Source organism: Ochotona curzoniae, unplaced genomic scaffold (assembly GCF_017591425.1).
Source record: "Ochotona curzoniae isolate NIBS_2020 unplaced genomic scaffold, NIBS_Ocur_1.0 scaffold_461, whole genome shotgun sequence".
Classification (NCBI taxonomy): domain Eukaryota; kingdom Metazoa; phylum Chordata; class Mammalia; order Lagomorpha; family Ochotonidae; genus Ochotona; species Ochotona curzoniae.
In genome coordinates, this window is record NW_024467120.1 from 825,559 (window position 1) to 848,540 (window position 22,982).

Below are 22,982 nucleotides of genomic sequence, written 5' to 3' on the forward strand. Positions count from 1 at the left end.
CTTTTTAATTTTTACTTTTTTTTTTTTGGATTAGATCAGCCAACAGTGTATCTAGTTTAAATTTTCAAAGCATCTCTTCAATTCATGGATTTATATTTCTTTTGGTTGTGATTTTGTTCATTTCATCCCTAATTTTCTTTCTTTCTGCTAATTTTAAGTTTATCTTGCCATTGTTCTTCTAGAATCTTCAGTTATATCGTTAACTTGTTTACCAGCCTTTCTAGTTTCTTGATATAGGCACTAATTGCAATGAATTTCCCATTGCTTATGCTGCATCCCATAGGATTTTGTATGTTGTGGTGAAGCCTTCATTCATTTCTATGAATTTTATTATTTCCTTTTAAAATTTTACTTATTATATTATTTCATGATACAGTCCCTTAGGAGCCCATGATTACCCATATCTCCCTCCCCAATTCCCATCTACCCCCACTAGCTTTCCCCAGGTCATTGCAATAGTATAATGCTTCACAATCAGTCATATGTCCATCATTCTGCTATTTAAGTGTATCCTGACACTGTAGGCAGAGAGCTTAGCAGCATCTTATTGTCAAGATACATTCAACAGTTTCATTGGGAGTCCATCTGTGATTTGGAAGTAGAGATGCAAATTGCATTGTATATTCACATCTGTATGTGATAATCTCTACTACACAGTTACTATGCATCCCTTTAAATGAAAAGCCATAAAACAAAATCAACAACAAAGAGAAAAGTAGAAATAGAAAATTGACAACAATATGAAGTGAAATAATATGCTGCTGAATGACCAACATGTCACTGAAGAAATGAGAAGGAAAATCAAAGACCTTCCTGAAGCAAATGATGCAATTATGTGACTTGTAGGTCAACAAGGAAATTAAGAAGAAATACAAAAACTTTGTTTTGAATTAATGAAAATAAAAACAAAATATCAACCCCCCTGAGATGTAGCAAAAACAATATAGGAGGGACTGTTGATTTCATATTTTACATGAGAGATCATTGTTGGATCCTATTGGCTAGTATTTTGTTGAGGATCTTTGTGTCTCTGTTCATCGGGGATATTGGTCTGTAGTTCATCTTTTCTGTTGCATCTCTATCTGGCTCTGGTATTAAGATAATATTGGCTTCATAGAAAGAATTTGGAAGGATTATCTCCCTTTTTTATTGCTTGGAATATCTTGTGAAGAATTGGGGCAAGCTCTACTTGAAACCTTTGGTAGAATTCTGCATTGGCTGGGAGATATTTAACTACTGATTCAATACCAGCATTTGTTATAAGTCTATTTAGATTCGTAATTGCCTCATGATTAAATTTTGGTAGATTGTATAAGTCCAAAAATATATCCATTTCTTCTAGGCTTTCTGATTTGTTGGCATATAGTTGCTTGTAATAGTTTCTAAGAATTCTGTGTATGTCTGATGTATCTGTTGTTGTATTTCCTTTTTTGTCTCTGATAATATTAATTCATATCTTCTCCCACTTTGCTTTGATTAGTTGGGCTAGCAGGGAATCTATTTTGTTGATTTTCTCCAAGAACCAGCTCTTTGATTCATTGATCTTATGCACAGCTCTCTTGGTCTCTACTTGCTTTATTTGCTCCGTTATTTTGATTATTTCTTTTTTCTGCCTATCTTGGGAGTGTTTTGCTGCTGTTTTCTAGCTCCTTTAGTTGTAAGGTTAGCTCATTTACTTGCTGTTTTTCTAATTTTTTAACATAAGCATTGATTGAGATAAACTTTCCTCTTAACTCTGACTTGATTGTGTCCCGAAAGCTTTGATATGTTGCGTTGATGCCTCCATTTGTTTCAAGCATTTTTAAATTTCGCCTTTGGTTTTCTCTACAACTCATTGTTCATTTAGCAGCATATTATTCAGTCTTCAGGTATTTGCATGTCTTCCTGGGTGTTTTGACTTCTTGGGCTCTAATTTTACTTCTTGATGTTTTGGGAAGATTCATGGTATAATTTTGAGGGTTTTTTTTTTTTTTAATTTGCTGAGGATCTTTTTGTGAGCTATAACATGGTTAACCCTGGAGAAGATTGCATGTACTAATGGAAAAAAAATGTATTCTCAATCTGTAGGATTAAAGGTTCGATAGATGTCAACTAAGTCCATTTGCTCTGATGTCTGGGTGAACTCTGTTGTTACTTGCTGAGTTTCTGTCTGTTGATGTTAATGGGATAATAAGTTCCCCGGCTATTATTGCATTGGAGTCTATTTCTCCCCTTAAATCCATCATTGTTTGTCTCACATAACTACGTGCCCTGGCATTTGGTATGTATACATTTATTATGGTGATCTCTTCCTGCTGAATGGATCCTTTGATCATTATGGGGTGTCCTTCATCTCTCTTAATGTTTTTCACACCAAAATCTGTATTATCTAAGAACGGTTACATATTCTCATTTTTCATTTCCATTAGCTGGGAATATCTTTTTCCATCCTTTCATTTTTAGGTTCCACCTATCTTTGTTGGTAAGATGTGTCTCCTATAGGCAGAAGACAGATGAGTTCTGTTTTGGATCCAGTCTGCTCATCTCTGACATTTGATTGGTGAGTTTAAGCCATTTACATTCAGGGATAATATGGATATGTAGCATTTTTTAAAAAAGGATAGGTAGTAATTTGGTCCTGTCATCTTAGCTATGAGTTGTTCATTGTTTGATTTAGTCTTCTGTTGTCCTTTTACTGGGATATTCTTCAGGTTTACCATTGGTTTTATTATGTGCTATTCCTTCTCGGTTGAGAAAACATCTTTGAACATCATTTGTAGAGCAAATCTGAAAGAGGCAAATTCTTATAGCTTCTCTTAACTGTGGAAGAATTTTATTTTTCAAAGACAAACAAAGGAGACCTTTGTTGGTAAGTTATTCTGGGCTGTCAGTCTTTCCCTTTAAAATCTGAAATATGTTACTCCATTCTCTTTTGGCCAGAATTTTCTCTGAATAGTCGGCTGTGAGTCTGATTGGAGTGACTCAAAATGAAAACTGATTTTTTTTTCATGTGCATATTTTAAGGATATTTTCCTTATGTCTGACTGAAGAGAGATTGATTATCATGTGTCATGGTGATGTGCTGGGGTCCGTGTGATGGGTGTGGAAGACAGGAAGGTGTGAAGAGTATCATTCTATTGCAGGCAAGGTCGCAAGGAACTTCCCGCTGTGTGGCAAGGCCTGGCGGATGTCTCTACAACACCTGAATGCAGCTCTGCCTCCCTTTGCATGGACACCGTACAACCCCACTGAGTATTCTGTAATCTATGTAGGCATTGCCTGCCTCTGCGGAGTTACTGTTAAATATCAATAGGAACTTAGAAGCTAATGTTGCTGGTGCCGTTTTTAGCCAAAGAGCTATTATCGCTGTTAGGGCTGCATCCTGTGGCAATATGTTAATCAAGAGTGTTAAATCCCCCTTTTGATCCTATGCTAATCAAGGGTGCTAACCACCTTTTTGGTCCTATGCTAATCGAGGGTGTTCTGTCTTCAGGTGTAGTGGGAATCTATTCTTTCCCTCTTTCTTTGATCTTTTAGGTCCCTTCCTTCCTTGACTATCTCAAGACCAAGCTGTAAAGTAATTGTGGTAGGAATGTGTTAGTGACTGATATGCACCATCTATTGAGAATCTTTTCCTAGCCAGACCCAGGTGCCAGGCACCAGGTGGTTAACATTCTAGCCTTAGGTGAAACAAATGGCAGAGTTATCTTTGGAAACACCCACTTGACCATGACGTAAAAAGTCTGAGCCAGAGTTTGACTGATTTTGTATAAATAAAGCGGACAGCTTTTGTGCGTGGTCCATTATGATGATGAAGAGTTACTAGTGGTCCATCTCTTTCTTTCTCTTTCTTTGCACCTCATCCACGCACCCTTCGCGAGTTCTGAACTCAGCTGGAGCTGGACTCCAGCAGTGATGATCACTTTTGGTTAACCCAGTTGAGAGTTCTGTGCCCCTGCTGTATGTTGTTTCCTAATAGGGAATTTTTCATTCAATATTTCATTGAATATATTTTTAAATCCAGCTTCTCTTTATGTGCCTTCTGGAACTCCCAGGGCTCTTACATTTAGCCTTTTAAAAGTGTCTCTTAATTCTTGAGTACTTTTTTTCAGTCAGATTAATTTCTGATTTTTTAACTGTTTCCCCACTGTGGCAAGAAATATCTTCCAGTTCTGAAATCTTTTCTTCTGCCTCACTCATTCCATTATTGAGGCTTTACACTGAAATTTTCATTTATTGCACTATTATTAATTTCTAACATATCAACTCTCAATTAATTCATTGCTGCTATTTCCTACATAACATATTCCTTAAATCCCTTGAACTCCCATATGTGCTTCTTATTGTTGATAAGAAGCTTTATAACAAGTTTTTTAAATCCTTTATCACCCATTTCCTTGATGTCTTCTTCAGTTTACTCTGGGGTTTATAAAGTCTTTTGCTCCTTTGCAGTGGAGGCATCAGTAACATTCATTGTGCTTCTGGCTCCTCTTTTGCTCTTGGTCATTGAAATTCTGGTTAGCAGATTCCTCTCCTTAGGGCTGGTTTCTAAGCTGTGTTTCCCACTGGTTTGCAGGTCAATCTTATTGATTACATTTGGTACCCTGTTCTTCATTTGCAATCTCTTGCGCCACTCCCTCCAGCAAGTTTAAGTCCAGTTCTTATGCTAGGCTTCTATCATGATCTCCGTAATCCCAGCTCCTGGCTCTCCACTCTCCAGCCCATGTGATTCCATGATGTGGCCACACTCTTGCCTATACAATCTTTCTCCCATTGCTGGCTCCAGCAATGTCCAGGATTAGAGAGATACCAGCTGTCCTAAATCATGGGGTGCTGGTCTTGCTAAAGCCTGCTGGCTTTTAGGTGTGAGGGCCACCCAAACAGATTTTCATTGGAACCTGTAGGATACCAAATCCATAGTGATTTCCCTGTGGGACCAATGCAATGTGCTGAGCCAGAATTGATTTTGCTCCTGGCTTAGCACTTATGCAGCTTGCTGTTGTCCCTTCAGTCCCTCAGCTTTAGCCACAGGGCTTCTGATCACTCCTGGCTTTGGACATGTGCAATTCACTGAAGTTTTTGCCACAACATGATGCCTGATGTGGCACCGGTGGGGTTCGGGCCATGAAATCCACCTTGTTTCTGCTCCATCTCTCGGGGTGTGCTACTCTGTCTCTGCTCATGGTTTGATCACACAAATCACCAGGCCAGGCAGTTCTTTGCCTTGGTTCACCTCCTGATTTTGTGAACTCCCCTTGCCACCTGGTCATCAGTAGAGTTCTAATCACCAATTGCCAACAGTGACACTGCTAGGGTATCTGGTCACTGCAACATCATTCCATTGTGTCTGTTGTTTCACCATGTCTGTGGGTCTCCAATGTCCCTCTACCATAGGTCTGTCCCCTCCTATTTCCTGAAAGCTGTCCTCGATGCTTCATTCTGGCTAATTATTCTCCATCAGTTTAAACCTATCCTCATCCTATACTGCCATCTTGAGAACCCCCCATTTCATCTTTTTCTTTTCTTATTTCCTTTTTGATTTTTTCTATGACCCATTTTTGATTCAGAAACATTTTGTTCTGTCTCCAATTGTTCGCATATTTTCTCGAGCCTTTTAACTTGCTAGTCTGATGGTCTGAAAAGATAACAGGATATAATTTTGATCCTTTTGAATTTGATGGACCTTACTTTATGTCCTCTCATATGTTCTACCCTGGAGACTATTCCATGCACTAATGAAAAAAATATATATTCTGTGTCTGTAGGATGAAATGTTTTGTAAACATCAATTAAGTTCATTTGACCTATGGTATAAGTTAATTCTGTTGTTTTTTTTTTTTGAGTTTGTTTTGTTAATCTGTCCCATGAAGTTAGTGGAGTCTTAAGACCCCCCACTTATTGCAGTGATAAATAATAAAAATATAGTTGTGATCACTTTAAAAGAGTGATAAATCTATACTCTTTAAGAGTATAAATATAGCTTCAAAATATCTGTAAAACCATCAGTGAAGTCTGAAAATAAATGTGATTCTGCTAAAGTCACAGATACTACCACAACAGTTATATTCAATGTCCTTGCTTTCAGAACATGTTGAATTTAATTTTACATTCATAGAAAGTAGTGTGCATTTCGTATCCCACCTTCCCCCATCTTAAATTTGGAGACCCCCCTGAGTTCATACTTATTCAGATGCATAGCTGAAGGACAGTGAGGAAGAGCCCAAGCAGCAGCGAGAGGTTCTGGGTGGTGAGGAAGGTATCAGGAGGGAAACACAGCTCTGACTCAGTTTCCCCATGCAAGGATGAGGCAATAGGTAGATAGAACATATATTAGGCAATCAAAAATACAGGTAGAAAAGCTCATTCCAGTGACCTCAGTTTGAAAGAAGGGATGACTGAAAGCAAGAGGTGGTTGTGAGAAAGTGAAGGAGAAACCCAGATGTCCCAGAAAATGAACTGAGAGAGAGGAGATAAACTGGGGAAAGGACTAAGCCAGAGAGTTGAGGAAAGCATAGGCCAGGGGCTGGTGGAATCAGTGAGCACCCACTTCTCTGGCAAGCCAGCTTACCCAGGAATGTTTGCACATGCTATGCTGTCGGAGGAGAAAAAGCAGTTGGTGGTCTTTTGGGCCAGGTCTTTGAGTCCTGACAGAGGTGGGAGCTGCCATGTACATACAAAAACAGAAGGCTAATCCACAGGAGGTTCCTGAGTAGAGAGCCCAAGAAGGGACCAACAGATGGCAGCTCTTGAGTGCACTTTTGAGGTTTGCAAATAGGAAGAGCAACAAGAAAGAAGTGGTCCAGTATACAGCTCTCATCTCACCATGGTGCTTATTTAACACAGTCGCTGGCATTGAAACGCAGCAAATACCAAAGTCTGGTAGCTTTGGACAAACCTGGAAGTGAATCAGCCAGATTGTGAAAGTTCTTGTGAGCATCCCTCCCTCATTCTTTCTCATCTGTCATCTTCCTATTTCTCCTCCTCCTATTTCCTCCTCCTCATACAACCTGTTCCCAGAGTGCAGATTTAGCCTGTCAGCCACTGATAGCTCATGCCATCTTTATTTACCTTCAGAACCTTCCATATCAGCACATAGCTGTCTGACCTTTCATCTGGTTTGGTTTTTAGCTTTGTTTTTTTCTTCCATTTTTGCCCTTGGTGTGAGCTACCATTGTTGTTATTACTCTCTCCTCCCCTGCTGTCCCTTAACTGCCAGATCCTTCCTCTGTCTCCTTTCCTCCCACTCCTTCCCTCACTCTTGCCTCCTGTCAGGATTAATTGAACAGAAAACAAGAAGAAGCTTAACAGAGAAATGATTCTATTATTCTACACTGCAGCCATCATCCACATTTTCAGGATGACACACTTTGAGAATACAGAGACTTTTATACCCCAAAAGAATGCAGATGTCACACAAAGGCTTTCATTAATTCTTATGTGAAGCTAGCAATTCTTAATTATTCTTATGTTAGAAAAACTAAAAAAAAAAGTAAGAGAGAAAACATTAACACAGCATCTTGGTATGCTTTGGTCTGTTATTTACAACTCAAGGAAAGCATAAGAAGAGATAGTATTGAGGTCAGGGACACTCTCTTCTGTAATTTTTAACCAGAGGGAGGCACAAAGGAGAGATAGCACTATGGATTTTGGTCTGCTACTTGGTGTTCCAAGGTTAGACACAAGCCCAGGTGTTCCTGGCTTGTGAATTGCTCCTTGTCCACTGATGCACTCAGCTCCTTCACCTCCTCCACCACCCAAATGGCTTAGCACCTCTTGGCCAGGATGGCAATCTTCTCCCTTTTGTAGATGAACACTGCCTTCTGCTTCACAGCATAAAACCTGAAAGGCAAGTCTAGAGTCCTTGGTCCAGCACCACAAAGGGTCAGCCTCACCTTTTAGCTGCTGCATCCTAGGAAAGTGATCTTGAAAGATCTAGGAGGGTGATTGAGGTCCTCCTTAGTATCCCTCAATCTATGATGCCTTCTTGGTCTTTGACTTTTAAGGGATCTGGAATGATTCCCCATCCCTGAGGAAACTCAAACAGCCTCTGAGAACTCTTGGTTTTGTCTAAGAGACAGTTAGTGACTTGGGGGAGCCCAAGAGCATGAACCTGAGATATTCATATACTTATTGTGATGTACATGTATTCTGTACATCAGCTGCAGCCACTAAGGCCTTCCTGGGGATTATTACTCTTTCCTGTACCCTGATGGCCAAAGAGGAGCGAATCAGAGATAATGGAGTACACAGATATCTGCTTTCAAGGCTGTGTTCCTGGAATAAAGCCCATCAGTAACCCAGAGCTAAATTAGTCCAGTTTAGTGATATGTGATTCATATCTGTGGGTTCCATGTTACAAATGCAACCAATTGTGCATGCCATGAAAGAATAACCTAAAGGACTTGCTGTGCAATTGTCATATTTTTTCAACACCAGTTCAGAGACCCTGAATGCAACCCCTGTGACTTGGTAGGAGGTAGTGAAATCTCTGGTGTACAAAGCAAGAAATTGGCTTAAATTAGGAGAAACCAACTTCCCAAAGAGAATCTAAAAGCTGTGAAGGAACAATTACCTCCTGGTTGGAGACTTCATATCAGTACTCCAGAGATCTGAGCCTTGCATTGAGCATTGACTGATTCCCAGGTCACTCTTTGGAGAAAATCTTCGAGAACTGAATCTCAATACAATAATAACTTTTGTTTTAGGTTGTGCTATGACATAAACATGGTTTGGCTTCTGAATTCATGCAGATATTAACCCTCAAAGTCATAGGTTAATGGTACTAAGTGGGTAGGAAATCCAATTATGCTAGATAGAAGGAAGGCCTGATAGGAAATCCTTCAGTCATTTGGGAGATGAGTCACGAGAAGGCAGTTCTTGCAACAGGGTTGGTTATTAAAAGCTTAGCCGCTCTCTCTGCTCTCTACCTTGCTATGTCATCCTCCTTCTAAACATGTTCCACTATTGTCATCCTCACCATATACCTAAACCAATGGGTTGCATCTGATTTTGGTCTGGGAACTCCCTAAATCTAGTTTAAATTCCTTCTTGAAATTCCTTCTTAAGAGTGGGTCTTCCTTGGCTTCCTCCAGGACCCAAGAGAGCTCTTCCCTCTGGGCAAGTACACCACGAGGGAACTTGGGAACTGGATTAAATACCTAGCTCCACCCTGCCACTAAGATTTTGTGGCACAGTGAGCCTGTGAGGGGTTCGGGCCTTGGGGTTGGGGCCAAAGGCAGCTCCCTGCAGTGTGGTGGCTGTGGGGGTGGCCCTGCCAAACTGGACCCAATGCTTGGGATTCAGGCCAAAGACACTGCTGGAAGGCAGTGAACGAGTCGTCAGCCTTGGGTGGCCAGTTCACCAAGTGGTGCCAGGCTTTGCCTGCTGGCCGCCCGGCAGTGAACTCCAGGGTTTTTAAGATATGTAGTTGCAGCCTGGGGACACCCATGAATAAGGCCAGTTTTAGCATAGATGAGAGATAAATTCTGGGTGATTCCCAGCAACAGAGTCATGAAACTTTTGGGCAAGCATGGGAACTGAGACCTGGTGGTTTGGAGGGAAGTATCCATAAGAAAATTTGAGTCAGACTGATTCACCAGCCCAATTAGGAATCCTGAGATGGGCTACTGGCATAGAGCATCACTGACTGCCACACACCAGTCCACACCAAAGCTATGGATGGGGGCCTGTTTGGCATGGCTAGGTACCATTACCAGACTGGGTGGTGGAATAGTGGACTGGTCTCATTTCACATGGTCAAGACACTATCCAGCACGTGAGAGAACTTGGTCTGGAGATAGAATCTGTGGGGTTGTGTGGGCCCAACCCTATGGAAATACAAGTCTTGCTGGTTAGCTCACAAGCTGTGGTTGCGCTGGACTAAACTAGGTGTGACCATGGAAACTGCCATCACTCATGGGTAAAGGAACCCACAGCAGTCTGGGCAGGTCAAGGCAGCAGCACCCAAATATACATCCTAATACAGGATGTGGGGTGGGCCAGGCTGCAACTGGAAGGGGGAGGACTGGGCAGGGCTGAGCAAACTTTAACTCACGAGAAAGAACAGAAATCAGGCTGGAGCACAGGTCATGCTGAGTAGGTATCTGCGTGAGCCAGGGACACTAAGCCGCAGCAGCTAAGGCAGTGGCCAGAACAGGTGAGGGGCTCTTCCAAGCTGAGTCAGAGCAATCACTGGCCTGCACATAATCTAAGGCTGGGAATAGGCCCAGTTGTGGAGCTAAGGGGACACCAAAGCTGGGTTGAGGTTCCCACCAAGGAGCACATGGGCTGGAATGGGGGCTGTGTTCTGATTAGGATATAGCACAAGTGTGGATGGGGACTGGACGCACCAGGCCAGGCCATATCCAACACCTTCTGGTGTTCTGGAGGACCAGGATAGATGTGGGACAGATTAGGCTAGGTCTCAACCCCTACTGAGCCATGTGTGAGCTGTACTTGGGTGTGGACGAGCCATGGTTGGGCTGAAACATCCAACAGCAAGAACCAGATTGGGTCGAAGGCCAGTCAGGAAAAGCCACTGTTCCTGTTAGGACAAGAGGTGAACTGAGTAGGGCTGGCTCATGGACCCACTGGTATGTGCAAAATCTGGCATTGCGAGAGGTTCTAATGGAAGAGCCTGGGCAACCCCTCTAGCAGGACACAGACCCAGCAGGTAAGTGCAAGCAGTACAATAGGAAACAGCCCAGAACAGGCTATGGAAATTATCCCACTGGCATACATTTGGCATGGGTTGGGGGCAGACCAGGTTGAACCTGTTCACCCGCTGGCGAATTTCAGCACCAGAATAGAGTGCAGGTCAGGCCAGGTTCAGTTGTAACACATACCAGTGCACATTAAGGAATGCCAAGGTGAGATGAGCTGTACCAGATGTGGTTGCAGCACCCAACCAGCACAAGTGAAAACTGGAGGGAGAAGGCACAGCCAGCAGGGGAACGTGGGCTCCCCTGCTGGACAACCACTTCCATTGGAAAGCGTGAGTCGGGATGGGGGCAGACCAGACCTGGCAGGGCTACAATACCTGTGGGCCTCATGTGAGCTAGATTAGGGAAGGGCCAGGTGGGGCTGACTGTTCCGACTGGTGCAAGCAAAAATTAGAGTAGGTGAGGGATGGTTGGGCTTAGCCACAACATCAGATGGCAGAGACTGGCACTGGGAGCTAATTCCGTCAAGTTAAATGCCAGAACCACCTGGAGAGTGCAAAATCCAGAAGTTGGAGTGGCCTAGAAGGGAGATAGTGGGCACCTCCCTCGTGGGTTACCACTCCCATGGGAGGGCATGAAAACCAGGACAGGGATAGGGGTGGCTAGACAGAAAGGCACCTGCCAGTATGTGTTTGGGATGAATAGTAGGTTGGTTGGGTTGAACTAGGCTGATTCGGTGACAGACTGTGCCAGACCCAGTATTGGCAAGCACACACAAGAATCAGGCCTGGGGTCACCTCAGATAAGGTATCTTTGGGGATTTCTGTCTCCACCCCCCGCACCCCACCATTCCCAATTGAACCACTGGACTCAGAATTCTAACCATGGAAATAATTGCATTTTTCGTGATCTGACCATCGAGTACATGTGTCAGAGCTAAGCCTCTTCAGTGGCTTAGATGGAGCAGTAGACAGTATGTCCAGCTGAACAAGGAGGATACGGCAGAGTATTGGAGCCTGCAGAGGACACCTGGTACCATAACAAAGGACAGAGGACAGAACAAATTGATCAACTACCCTGAGTGTTTGCAGTAAATATCTGAGCAAACAAAGACTCCAAGGTGAATTATATCAGCCAGTGGATTCTGCAGAGATTTCATCATGACTGGAGAAGAAGATCGGTAGTAATTCAAAACTGTTGAACTATCAAAATCACTTTAGCAGGACCTTCAGAACATGCCCCACATTGGGGACGCTGGGATGATTGGGAGACTGGACATGGCTTCTCCCCTATCTCCCCTCTCCCTCTAGATACAGGAAGGAAAAAAAAAAGAGAATGTGGAAATAATGGTCTCATCTATTTTCCTCTAGCCCTTGACCCTTCACACTTTAATCAACTATGTAAAAACCAACAAAAAAATTTTTTTTTTTAAAAGTTGGTCTTAGGAAGTTCATGGTGGTAATGAAAAGCTGTTAGGGGTGGACAGTGTTTTGAGCTTTGACAACAAACTCTCTTGTTTTGCTTAGCACTAATTTTATATCCCACTACAGAACCCTAAGGTATATGCATGTTAGATGTGTATAGTAATAACTTGCGTACACAAAGTATTGCTGTAGTTTCATATCATTACTTGATTTTGAAGGCATTAATAGGAAAACCTGCCCACTAAGGCAATGAGATCTCAGGTTTTGTAACAGTATTGGCTTTTAAGTAAAAGGAAAGTATGAACTTGGTGTGCATTCTATTAAGACTCAGCAGACATTAGAAAGGCAATGCTAGTTCTTCCCTCTCTCCCCTACTCCACCATCCCTCCCAGTGTATATAAACTCCAAATCAGTGTGGGCTCAACTGAAGAGAGTTGACAAACACTGCTAAGAAATAAGCAGAGAAGTTCTTTGAAACAACCAAGTGAGCCTGACAACAACGAATCTTTCAATGTCAGTGTTAGCCATTGAGTTGCCATCTTAACATAATGGAGAGTAGATGTGTTCCCAAAGCATAGTTATTTTGTTATCCCTTCTTTGCCTGGACTAGCATTTCTACACACTGTGCACACTCACACATGCACACACACACATATTCTTTCACACAGGTACCAAAGGTCTTAGGCTGATAGTTCCTCTCCATTTCTATATTTTAAAAATGAGGATATGAACCAAACAATGATGAAGTGCCTCTGGTCTCATGTTCAGTGGTTCTCAGAGGCAGGAGGCCAGTAGATTCCCACTGCGTAGTTTCAAGGACGCTATCACATGAACACTCCCTCCGGACAACACACACACTCTAGCATTCACCCAAAATGCTTCAGGTCCCACAAGTGGTCAGGGGCCTAAATAGTGAGCATCTCAGTCTAGAAAATCAGAAAGAACCAGCATCGTTATCATTTAAATATTTATTTGCCATTTTCATTCTTTTTATCCCATCACTACAAACTATGGAGAATGGCTGGAAGCCATGTGTGAACATGCAGCTGGCTGAGTGACACCCATGGCTCAAGCAAGGCAGAGGTCACAGTGAGCTTAAGCTGCAGAGTCTGGAACGACAGCAAGTGATCCATTGGAGGATCTCAGCAGAGAAGGTCACCTCCCAACTCCCAGTCATTTTACCTTTAAAACACTAAAAACTGCTACATTCAATATCTTTTTTTTTTGCTCTAATAATAAAAAACCAAAACCTTCTATAATTTATAGGTTATCTTTTTGCTATCTACATTATATATAAAATATAAGACTCTGTTTACTTTATAACATACACCTTTTTTCCCTTGATAAATAACTCTTTAAAATATCTAGGATACATGCCTTGACTTTTTATATATGTTTGGTTTTATACATATATTTACACACACATATATATACTCATGATTGTAAAACAATAAATATATACTCAACAATGACAACCAAACCAATGCAATTTTGGTTTCAAAGCACAGCAAAGTAAAAAAACAAAAATGAAGTATGTTAAAATCACCAGGCAGTAAACAGGAAGTTGTAATGACTAGAAGCTTCTCCCTCCCCTGGCAAAGCGTAGGGCAAAACACTCAGTCTGGATGCCTGAAAGAGAAAGAGGGCAGCAGAGGGGACAGGGAAGGTCACAATCTCTGTCCTTTAATCTGAGGTCTAGTCTCAGCATCACAAAGAAGCTTGAATAAGGGGCAACAAAGTGGCTCATGCACTAACTTAGTCCCTGTGGTGGCTGCTGAAACATGGATGGGGAAAGGAGACCAGTTATTGAGCCTCCACAGACTAGCTGCTAGTCTCTGGCCAGGCAACCTTTGGTTGCCATGCTAAACATCAGGCCATTGTGTGTAGTATTTCTTATCACTCTACTTCCAGCTGATGCAAACAGAAAGGAGTGCACCCCATTCAAGAGTGGTCAGTAGTGTAGTATCCAAGCTTCTACAAGCCTGAAGGAGGCTCCTCAGAGGCTTCTCGAGGGTGCCAGCAAGTAGAGACCATGATATACCAAGAGAAAGCTAGTGGGCCTCTGCCTCCCACTCCTAACAGATATGATCACTCACCCACAGTACTGTTTCTCCTCTGGATTCCAGTGGGACCATAAAACCAATCACCTTCTGGAGATGCACTGGAGGTCTTACCTCCTTGGAAAATCCCTAGTCAGTCTGGCTGTCCCAAACCTCCTGGTCCCCCACCTGTTGGCTCCTGTGCCTGGGATGACACTGATGGGCATATGCACAACACTAGAATCACACTGCACATATACTCATGGCTCTATCACCCTCCTCCTGCTTCCAAAATGGGAAGTGAAATGCAAGGTTCTGAGGTTGCTGTTTGTTTTGTTTTTGTCAATAAGTTCCCCGATGTCATGGCCTCTGTCCTATTAACTTCAGGGCTAGAACGGACAAAGAAAGTAGACGGTGGGGAGGCCCAACACAGTACCTTAGCAACTAAAGTCCTTGCCTTGCTCACACTGGGATCCTATATGGACGCTGGTTTTACTTCCGGCAGCCCTGCTTCCCATCCATCTCCCTGCTTGTGGCTTGAGAAAGCAGTAGAGCACGGCCCATTGTACCCATGTGGGAGACCTGGAAGAGGCTCCGGGTTCCTGATTTCAGATTGGCTCAGCTCCAGCGGTTGTGGCCGCCTGGGGAGTGAATCAGTGGACAGACAATCTTCCCATCTCCCCTCCTCTCTGCATATCTCACATTCCAATAAAAATAAATCTTTAAAAAATAATAAGTAGATGGTGGGAGTAACTGGAGTTGTAAAGTAGTTGGAGCCTAATTTTGTGTATAGGGGTAGAGTTTAGTGGGAAAGAGGCAATAGAAGTATAACAGGCCTCAGGAAATTCCATAGATAAAATCCGAATGTTTGCACCCCACTGGAATCCTTGCCAAATAAAATATAAATTTGAGGCCAACATTCACCTCATAACAACACAGCATTTTAAATAGCTACTTTCCTGAATATCGTCAAGGCATAACTGGTTTTGTAATACATTTATCTTCTCAAAATGACTGGTTTGCAACAGCTCAGAGGAATAGTATCCCGCAGGTATGAGTTCCAATTCCAGCTTCTCTACTGACAGCCTAGGGACAAGCCATTCTCCTTGGCAGAGCCTTCTTGCCCCACCCAAGTATGCTGAAGTTGCTGTATGAAGCAAGGTACCACGTGGAGTTAGAGAACTCGGCTTGTCATCCAGGATCCCCCTATGAGAACCAATCCTGGTGATACACCAACAGGTTCCCTGGCGGGGGTGGTAATAAAACTGAAAGGAAAGCATGAAGACTGGACTTTGAGGCACATTGCCATGCAACTGGATTTATTTCCCCTCCAGGAACTGTCAGAATAGAATCCCCTTCCCCGAGAACAGGCACGTTCCTATGTCACATCCAGGTGGCCCTAGCACCATGTTCCAGAGACCACCTACAGCAGTCGCCCAGCAATGTTTCTGAAATCCCCAGCCCTGAGGTATGCGTCATCACCTGCATGTTAAATCCATTTTAAGGAAGCCAAGTGGTAATTTCATTGTGGAAGGGGAAGGAAAATTGACTGCTTCTCTTGGAAGTCCCATAAGGAAACTTGCAGCAGACAGGAATGGGAACCATGTTCTGCGGGAGAGTGTCAGTCAGCTGTGTGGCACTGCAGTCTCTGCTCATCCATACCCTATGGTTCCATGAGGGCGTTAGGGTAGACTCCCTCCCTCTGCACCAGCATCTGATGAGAAGCACGCATTGAGTCTTTCCTCTTGGGAGGCAAGTGTGATTTGGAGGAGTCAGGGTTCAAGTGACCAATCCCCCAGTCCCAGCTTCTGGTGAATAACTTCTGTGCAAGTTATTTTTCTCCTGTGTTAAAGGAGAATAACAATACCTGATATTGCGGAGTTGGTTCATAGGCAGAAGGAACAGACTTTAAATACTGTATACAGAGTAAATGAGCTTTGGAGATGGCCAGTCTCACAGTGGTCACAAACTCTGAACTGCCTGGATAAGTGCAAAGCATTCCCAAGTGGACTTTAACCAACGCTGTCACTGAGAACTTGGAATTTAGGCCAGCTGCTACGGGTAACCAAGGGCATGCACACATGATGGGAATAAGGGAGGAAACTCATGAAGAACTAAAATGCTGCCTCAGTTACATCAGGCCTTTGAATACATTAAAATTTCTGTGATTCAACTTGATGGCATCACAGCCCCCGAAGGCACAACCAGGGGTGCTGGCCTCAACAAAATCCCTCTGCTGTGTGGTGCTGACAGCTCATGATTTCAGCTTCCTGTTTGCAATCAATTCCACTTTCACGCCGAAAAATGTTGGAAAACAAAGGCAAAAGAAGCACTAGAGAAATACTGTGCATCTGTTGACTATGATTTCTTTTTAATATTGAACAAATTAACTGCCTAGGCCTGTCCTTATATTCCTACATCTACTTACCACATGCATGTCAGCAGGTAAGAGTTTAATACACATATTAAAATGTCTCATGCTTCTCAAAGAAATCTATCCCCTTCCTGTCTACCCTAGTCCCACATGAGAATATTTGTTTTACACGCTGCATATTTATCACTGCACTGAGAGGCATTTGCATGGGAGAGAAAATCCTCCAAAGTGGTGTGGCTAAAAGTACAGAAAAATATCCTCATTTGTGTTTTAATTGACTCAGAAAAATAAGCCTCCTTGACCTTAATTACAGTCATGAAGGCTAGCTAGTAAAAAAACAACCATTCTTTCCACTCACTTTTCACAGAAACCACTTCTGCAGAGAATAGAAAAAGAACCACAAGGGCACAGGACAGGACTTCCTGTCCAGTGCTAGGAACCTTCCACCCCATTGAGCCTCCTGTGTGGAAGCAGCAGTGGCAATGCTGGGACACTGAACGTGATGTCTGCCACCAAGTGAGGGACAAGAACAGGCCAAAGAGTTTCAGCTCTCGGGCCCTCCCATGTGACAGGCAGACAGGCAGGACATAGAGCGAGAAGTGGTTTCTCCAAGGAAGCCTGGAAGAGGACACTTACACCTCTCTGCTAGACACACGTATCCAGCAGTCGAGGTATGTGTCAGACACACCTCTGGGTAGCCAAAGGGAGGAGGATATGATTCGTGGGACGTTTTGTTCTCAGATGTCACCTACTGTGAGGCTGGGGGACAGGGGACTCCAGATATCTCAGATTCCCTCTAGTTCTATATGAAGATAAGTCTGATTTGCAGCTGCCTGACTGAAAACCATGCAGGCAGACACAGGAGTTACGCTGCACTGGATAACAAAAGGCTCACTCTTCTTTCTCAAAATGGACCTTATTCATGTGTTTAAGTCCCAATTTTTTTAGAGAATGCTTTTAGGGATACTGGACCACAAGACCCAAGTGTGTGTATGTGTGCGTTTTGCCATCTGCCTTTGACTGCCCTGGCCTTCTACTTCCCCATCCATAATGAAAGCTCTGTAAATAGAGGGTGAAAAGACAAGTGAGACAGGAAAACCAAACAGAATTGTTGTCTACCATCTGCCTTCTAACCCTAAATGTACCCTTGCTTTGCACACACTGAAAAGTCACACTCATGGTTATCCTTCAGTTTTAATACCTATTCACAAAAGTGCAGGCTCCAGAACCCTGAAAGCAAAGGCCAACCCAAGAAAAAATATATTTGTCTGTCTCTCTCTCCATGAAAGAAGATTCTGTCGAGTGTAACAGAAGGTTTCCCTTTTAAATCCACATTGATGGGTATGTCTCATCAGAACCCTCCAGCGTAGTTAAGAAAAGATGGGTTAGTTAGTGAACACCACCAGTACTGAGGGCTACACCATCCTGCTTTTGGTCTTTCTGTTCACTCTGTAACACTGAGGCATGGGATTGTTCCCAGCCTGGTAGCCTCCTTGCTGTGGCCCAGAGTCGCCTCCAAGCTTCCACAGCAAATCCCTCTGCACCCAGTTCCACCCACCCTGTGTATTGGGTAGTTAAGGGGGTTCCTTGCAGGTGCCCACTGCTAACAAGCTCAGAGGCTAGCTTAGTCTCTGTCCCACCTGTTGTCACACGGCCCATGCTTGCTGTCACCTTTGAGCTTCTGAACCTTGCTCATACTCCCAGACCCATTCCAGAGGAGAGGTGGCAGGTCACTGAAGCAGGGCTTCCTTAGAGGAGGCCCAATCTATCACGAGAGCTGTACGCTTTGCTGCTTGGCGCTTTTCCCTTCTCAGACTTAAAGACAGCTATAGAGGTAGCTTGCCCCCTCCTCCACCTCTTCCCAGATGGGCAGGCTTGCACAAGGGAGTGGTGGCTGACCCAGCTCCCACTGAGTGCCATTTGATCTAGTGCCTTGACCTTACAGAATTTGTCCCACTGTGTGTGGGTGGATGAGGTAGGGAGGGAAGCATGCCCTCCTTGCTTCTCACAGTAAAGGGCAGCAGAAGCAGCTAACCTACCTGTAGGGTGTGCACACCTCCTACCCTGCTGTACTCCCAAGCCAATAGCCTCAGCTTGCCTTCCCCACGCACTCCTGTCATCACCCTCTTCTCTGGGCACCCCACGCAGGAAGTCCCAATCCCCTCCCCAGCCAGCATCAGCAATAAAGGGACATCCGGCTGCGGCGCATGGCCTCGCTGATCAGGTAGGCAGGGCTCAGATCAGGCTCCTCAGTCATGACGGCAATGTTCTGCCACTCCCCGGTCTGGCTCGACCGCTTGATGGTGTCCACCACACACAGAGCATAGAGGCAGTCGTCGAAGGTGGCGGCCATGGTGAGCGGCCGGCCATCCCACGTGCGCCTGTCAGCCTGATCCTGGAAGGCCTGGCGCACAGCCTGCATCATCTTGATGGTGCCTCGCAGGTAGGGTGACGGGATGTCACTGAAGGCCTTCTCGGGCAGCAGTGAGTTGCTCACCGGCGTGGCATCCTGTAGCAAAAGCTCCTGGGCGGGGGCACTATTGCGCTGTCCATATAGGTCAGTGCCCATGGCCAGCAGGCGCCCAGCCGAGCCTACCACTGTCACGTGCTGCTTGAACTCACCCGGCACGTTGAAGTTGAGGGTGACAGTGCAGCAAACGCCACCCTCCAGCACCATCTGGAAGGTGCAGAAGTCATCGCTAGTGATCTGACGGATGCCCTTGATATGGTCCGTCTGCTTGACAAAGGTCCGCAGTAGCCCATGCACCTTGACCGCCTTCTGGCCTGTGAGGAAGGTAAGCAGGTCGATGATGTAGGTGCCCACCGAATGCAGGCCGCCACCGCCCATCAGATCGTCGCAACTCCAGTTGTACTTGGTGCCCAGCAGGCTGCCACTGTGCACCTGCACCTCGCACACCAGCAGCTCGCCCACGTAGCCCTCCTCCAACAGCTGCTTCATGCGCACAAAGGCCGGCAGGAAGCGCAGCACGTTGCCCATTATGCTCATGAGTTTAGGGTAGTAGTGGGCAGCCGACATCATGCGGAAGGCGTCCAATGGTGTGGCTGTGCGGTCACAGATGACGTTCTTGCCGATGCCTGCGGGGAGAAGGGGGAGGAGAGAGAGGGTGAGTGAGGCCGACACCCCGGTGCCTGCTGCTTCACAGGGATCAATCACCTCATGTCGCTATAAGCAAAGCCCACATTTTAGGCATTTCAGTGTTAACTGCTTAATATTTCTATCCATATTGAGGAACTTAGACTCTCACATCTAAGTAACCCACACGTGGGGACTTTAAAAAATTGGCAAGAAGATGAAGTTTTGTTTTGTACCCTCCTCCCCCACGTACATTTTGGAAGACCCTCCCGGGATGCATGGGTTTCAGGATTGAGGAGGGAAGAGTGGGGTGTAACCAAACTAAACTTTTAATTCTGCTTTCCATTGATAATTTTGAAGTGATCTCAAACTTTACAAGTGTGTTTTTAAAATATTTGCCAATATTTAAAAATATATAAAAGGCTTCATTTGATAACTATTGACACCTATGGTATCTTAGTTGCAAACATGTTTTCCTTAGAAAATATTTCAACTTGCATCACTTCTAGGGCTTTTTAGCTAAGATAAAGTGTAGTATCTGTTATTAGTTTAATATTTCATCTATTAATATTTGTTAATATTTTATATGTAATTTACACAATGTGTGCAATTATGTTTTATTTCATAGGCAAACAATTTTATTTAAAATGTATTAATATATGAGATAAATATGATATGTATAGCATATGTACATACATTATTTCATACTAGCATATATACATATATATTGTACCAAATATGCTGTCCATATCTGGACAGAACCACAATACAATACATAGTTTAAATACTAGCCAAGGGGAATGTGACTTACAACAGAGAAGAATGTCTTTATGATAGCTCCGAAGCTCTAAGCTGTTGGCTGTTTTATTCCGCACCCTCTCCTCTCCACCTCCCAGGAATGTATTTTTGAGTGTTATCTCGTGTTTATTTTGCATTCTGGATTAGGGCTGGCAGAACAAGGATGTATTTGTTTGATGTTTTCCTCAAACTTGCCTGCCTCTGAGAGGGTGGGCAGCACCTGGTTCTTCCCCAACTCCCCCTGCCCCCAGCGTGGGATTTGCTGCTCTTGGCCCACAGAGCTCAGATAACATAAACATTAGTCTAACACCGTAAAGAGTAGATAGTATACAGTCCCTCATGAGGCAAAACAGCTTGGAGCCTGGAGTGAATGGGATCAAAGGAAAGGAGGGTGGCAGGGAACAAGGGGACTTATGCTGCAGAAGCTGGAGAAGCAGGAGAGAAGGGAAATAGCTCTACCTTGACAGAGGACCCCTGGAACTCAGAGGTAATAATTACAGATTTTCCAGCAAGCCACAGATGTTGGATACTAGAGAAGACACAGGGAGCCATTGAATCCAGGCATGCACCATCCATGCACTCACACAGACCCTCTAGCTCAGACCTGGGTACTCCAGTCACAGATGAGAGATGCCTCAAAGGCTACATATCCCTGCTGTACCCAATCAACAAAATCCATTAACCCCTGCAAGAAGCTGAGCTAAGCTGGTGTGGTGGAAGCTGCCTGTCCAGGGAAGGTGCCTGGACAGGACCGCGGCCTAATACATGGCAATCTCATTCTCGCATTGAAAGAGGTGGCACTAGCAAAAGTGACAGAAAAGAGACAAACCATGGCCATCTATTTTCATGTGCACTTCTAGTGCTGGCCCTGAGCACAAGGTGCCAGTGGCTACAACAAAACCCACATCCCCTTGCTGCCTCTTCTTTTATTGGGACAGCATGACCATGCATGAGCTATGAGCAGCTCTCTGAACTCCAGCAACCAGGTGATAATGGAGGTTCTGATAGGGGGTGAGGCGTCACAGGTTTGCATTGCCAGGACAGACATGTACCTGCACCAAGTAATGCTCTAGTAGCAATGATCTGAATGGCAACAGGACAGGTAAAAGGTTTTTATGTAAATAGACTGGTGTTTCACTGCAGGTACAGGTGACAGGTACTGCCAGTATCTGCTTGACCCCTGATGGCTTTAGGCTACTCTCTGTGACACCTTACCTCAAGGTCTGCATGATCAAGATGACTGACTCCATCTCCTTAGTGTATTCTAGTGGTCATATTACTGGCACTTGTCTATTTTTTCCATTATAGATATAGATTATAATCTCTTGATATCTAATTCTTGATCTCTCAATCTCTGTATTTTTTATGCAATAATATCTGCCTCTTTACCTCTCCATCTCTCTCTACATATATAATCCATAAGTCTGGATTTATTATACATATAGTATCTAAAATCTGTAGCTCTGTCTATATCTTTCTCTAGAAAGGGAGATACAGAGAGTGAGACAGGGGTAAAGGAGAGGTGAAGATAATAGAGAAGGAGAGCAAGAGACAGATGGATATGGAGACAGAGAGAGCGAGCTAAAGAAAGATACAGACAGAAACAGAGCAAGAGAGCCAGGCAGAGCAAGAACGCCAAATAAAAAGATACCGAGACAAACAGATAATACAGTGAGAGACAGATGCAGAGAAAGACACAGCGACAAGCACACAGTGCAAGGACAGAGAGCAAGACGAGCTAGAGAGAAAGGAGAGATACACAACAAGAACACAAACAACACACAGAGACAGAGTGAGAGGGTAAGACACAGGAGTACAGCGACAGATATGCCCCCTCCCAACAAGTAGCAGAAAGTTTCTCCTAACCCCAATTCTTTCTAGGCAATCTTTGCAATATCCATGCTACAGAGATGGGACCAGAGCATATATGACACACTCCAAAATCATCTGTGACTTCCAGGAATCTATCTCAAACAAGTCACCTAAAACACAGGTGCAGCTTCTTGTCCAAAGAGCTCAACCATGCATTATTTATTAAAGCAAAGTGAACAGTGCAAATGCCCAACAATACAAGAATGGACAAGTGAAATGCCCACCAGCCCTATAGTAGAACACTGTGCAATCAGAGAAAATACTTATGAAGATGGGGCCAACGGCAAGTAGGATGACACTCATGTCATATTCCATGAGAAGGGCTCTATTCATAAATATGCTATGACCTCAGCTCTCTATTAAAAAAAAGAAAGAGAGAAAAGAAACAAACAAAAAAAGCCTGGAAGGGAATCTCTCAATATGTTTACAGTGACTAAGGAATAAAATCAATTTTTCAATTCTCCTCGATATACTTTCTCTGTATTTTCTGTTTAGATTTTTGCAAAGGGGAAAAAAAAAATCAAAATCCTTGGATTAAAAAAAAAAGTTAGGAACATGCTTCTTTAAACGCAGCATTCACGCTGGTGGTTAAAAGAGCTGCCATGGTCCAGGAGATAGGGGAGAAGAGGATCCCCATCTCCTGTGTCCTGGGGAGCCCGCCACCGGCCCAGCGCATTGTGCATCCAGTGGCTTAGGATCCCTTTAGGATCTGGGTGGCAGCAGTGGCCTCCCTTCAGCACA

The 22,982-nt window shown here is 44.0% G+C and overlaps 1 protein-coding gene and 1 pseudogene across 4 annotated transcripts in view; one reads left to right on the forward strand and one right to left on the reverse strand.

Annotated features, from left to right (window-relative positions):
- Positions 1-14,913: 14,913 nt before the first annotated feature.
- The window catches only part of GFOD1 (glucose-fructose oxidoreductase domain containing 1), a 99,658-nt gene continuing 91,589 nt past the window's right edge, over positions 14,914-22,982 (reverse strand). For all 4 annotated transcript variants that reach the window (XM_040967633.1, XM_040967634.1, XM_040967635.1 and 1 more), the window contains one exon: positions 14,914-19,573. In XM_040967633.1, coding sequence (XP_040823567.1) covers positions 18,654-19,573 — 920 coding nt within the window. In that variant the 3' untranslated portion in view covers positions 14,914-18,653. The remainder of the gene's footprint in view (positions 19,574-22,982) is intronic.
- Positions 20,070-20,173, forward strand: LOC121147835 (annotated as a pseudogene).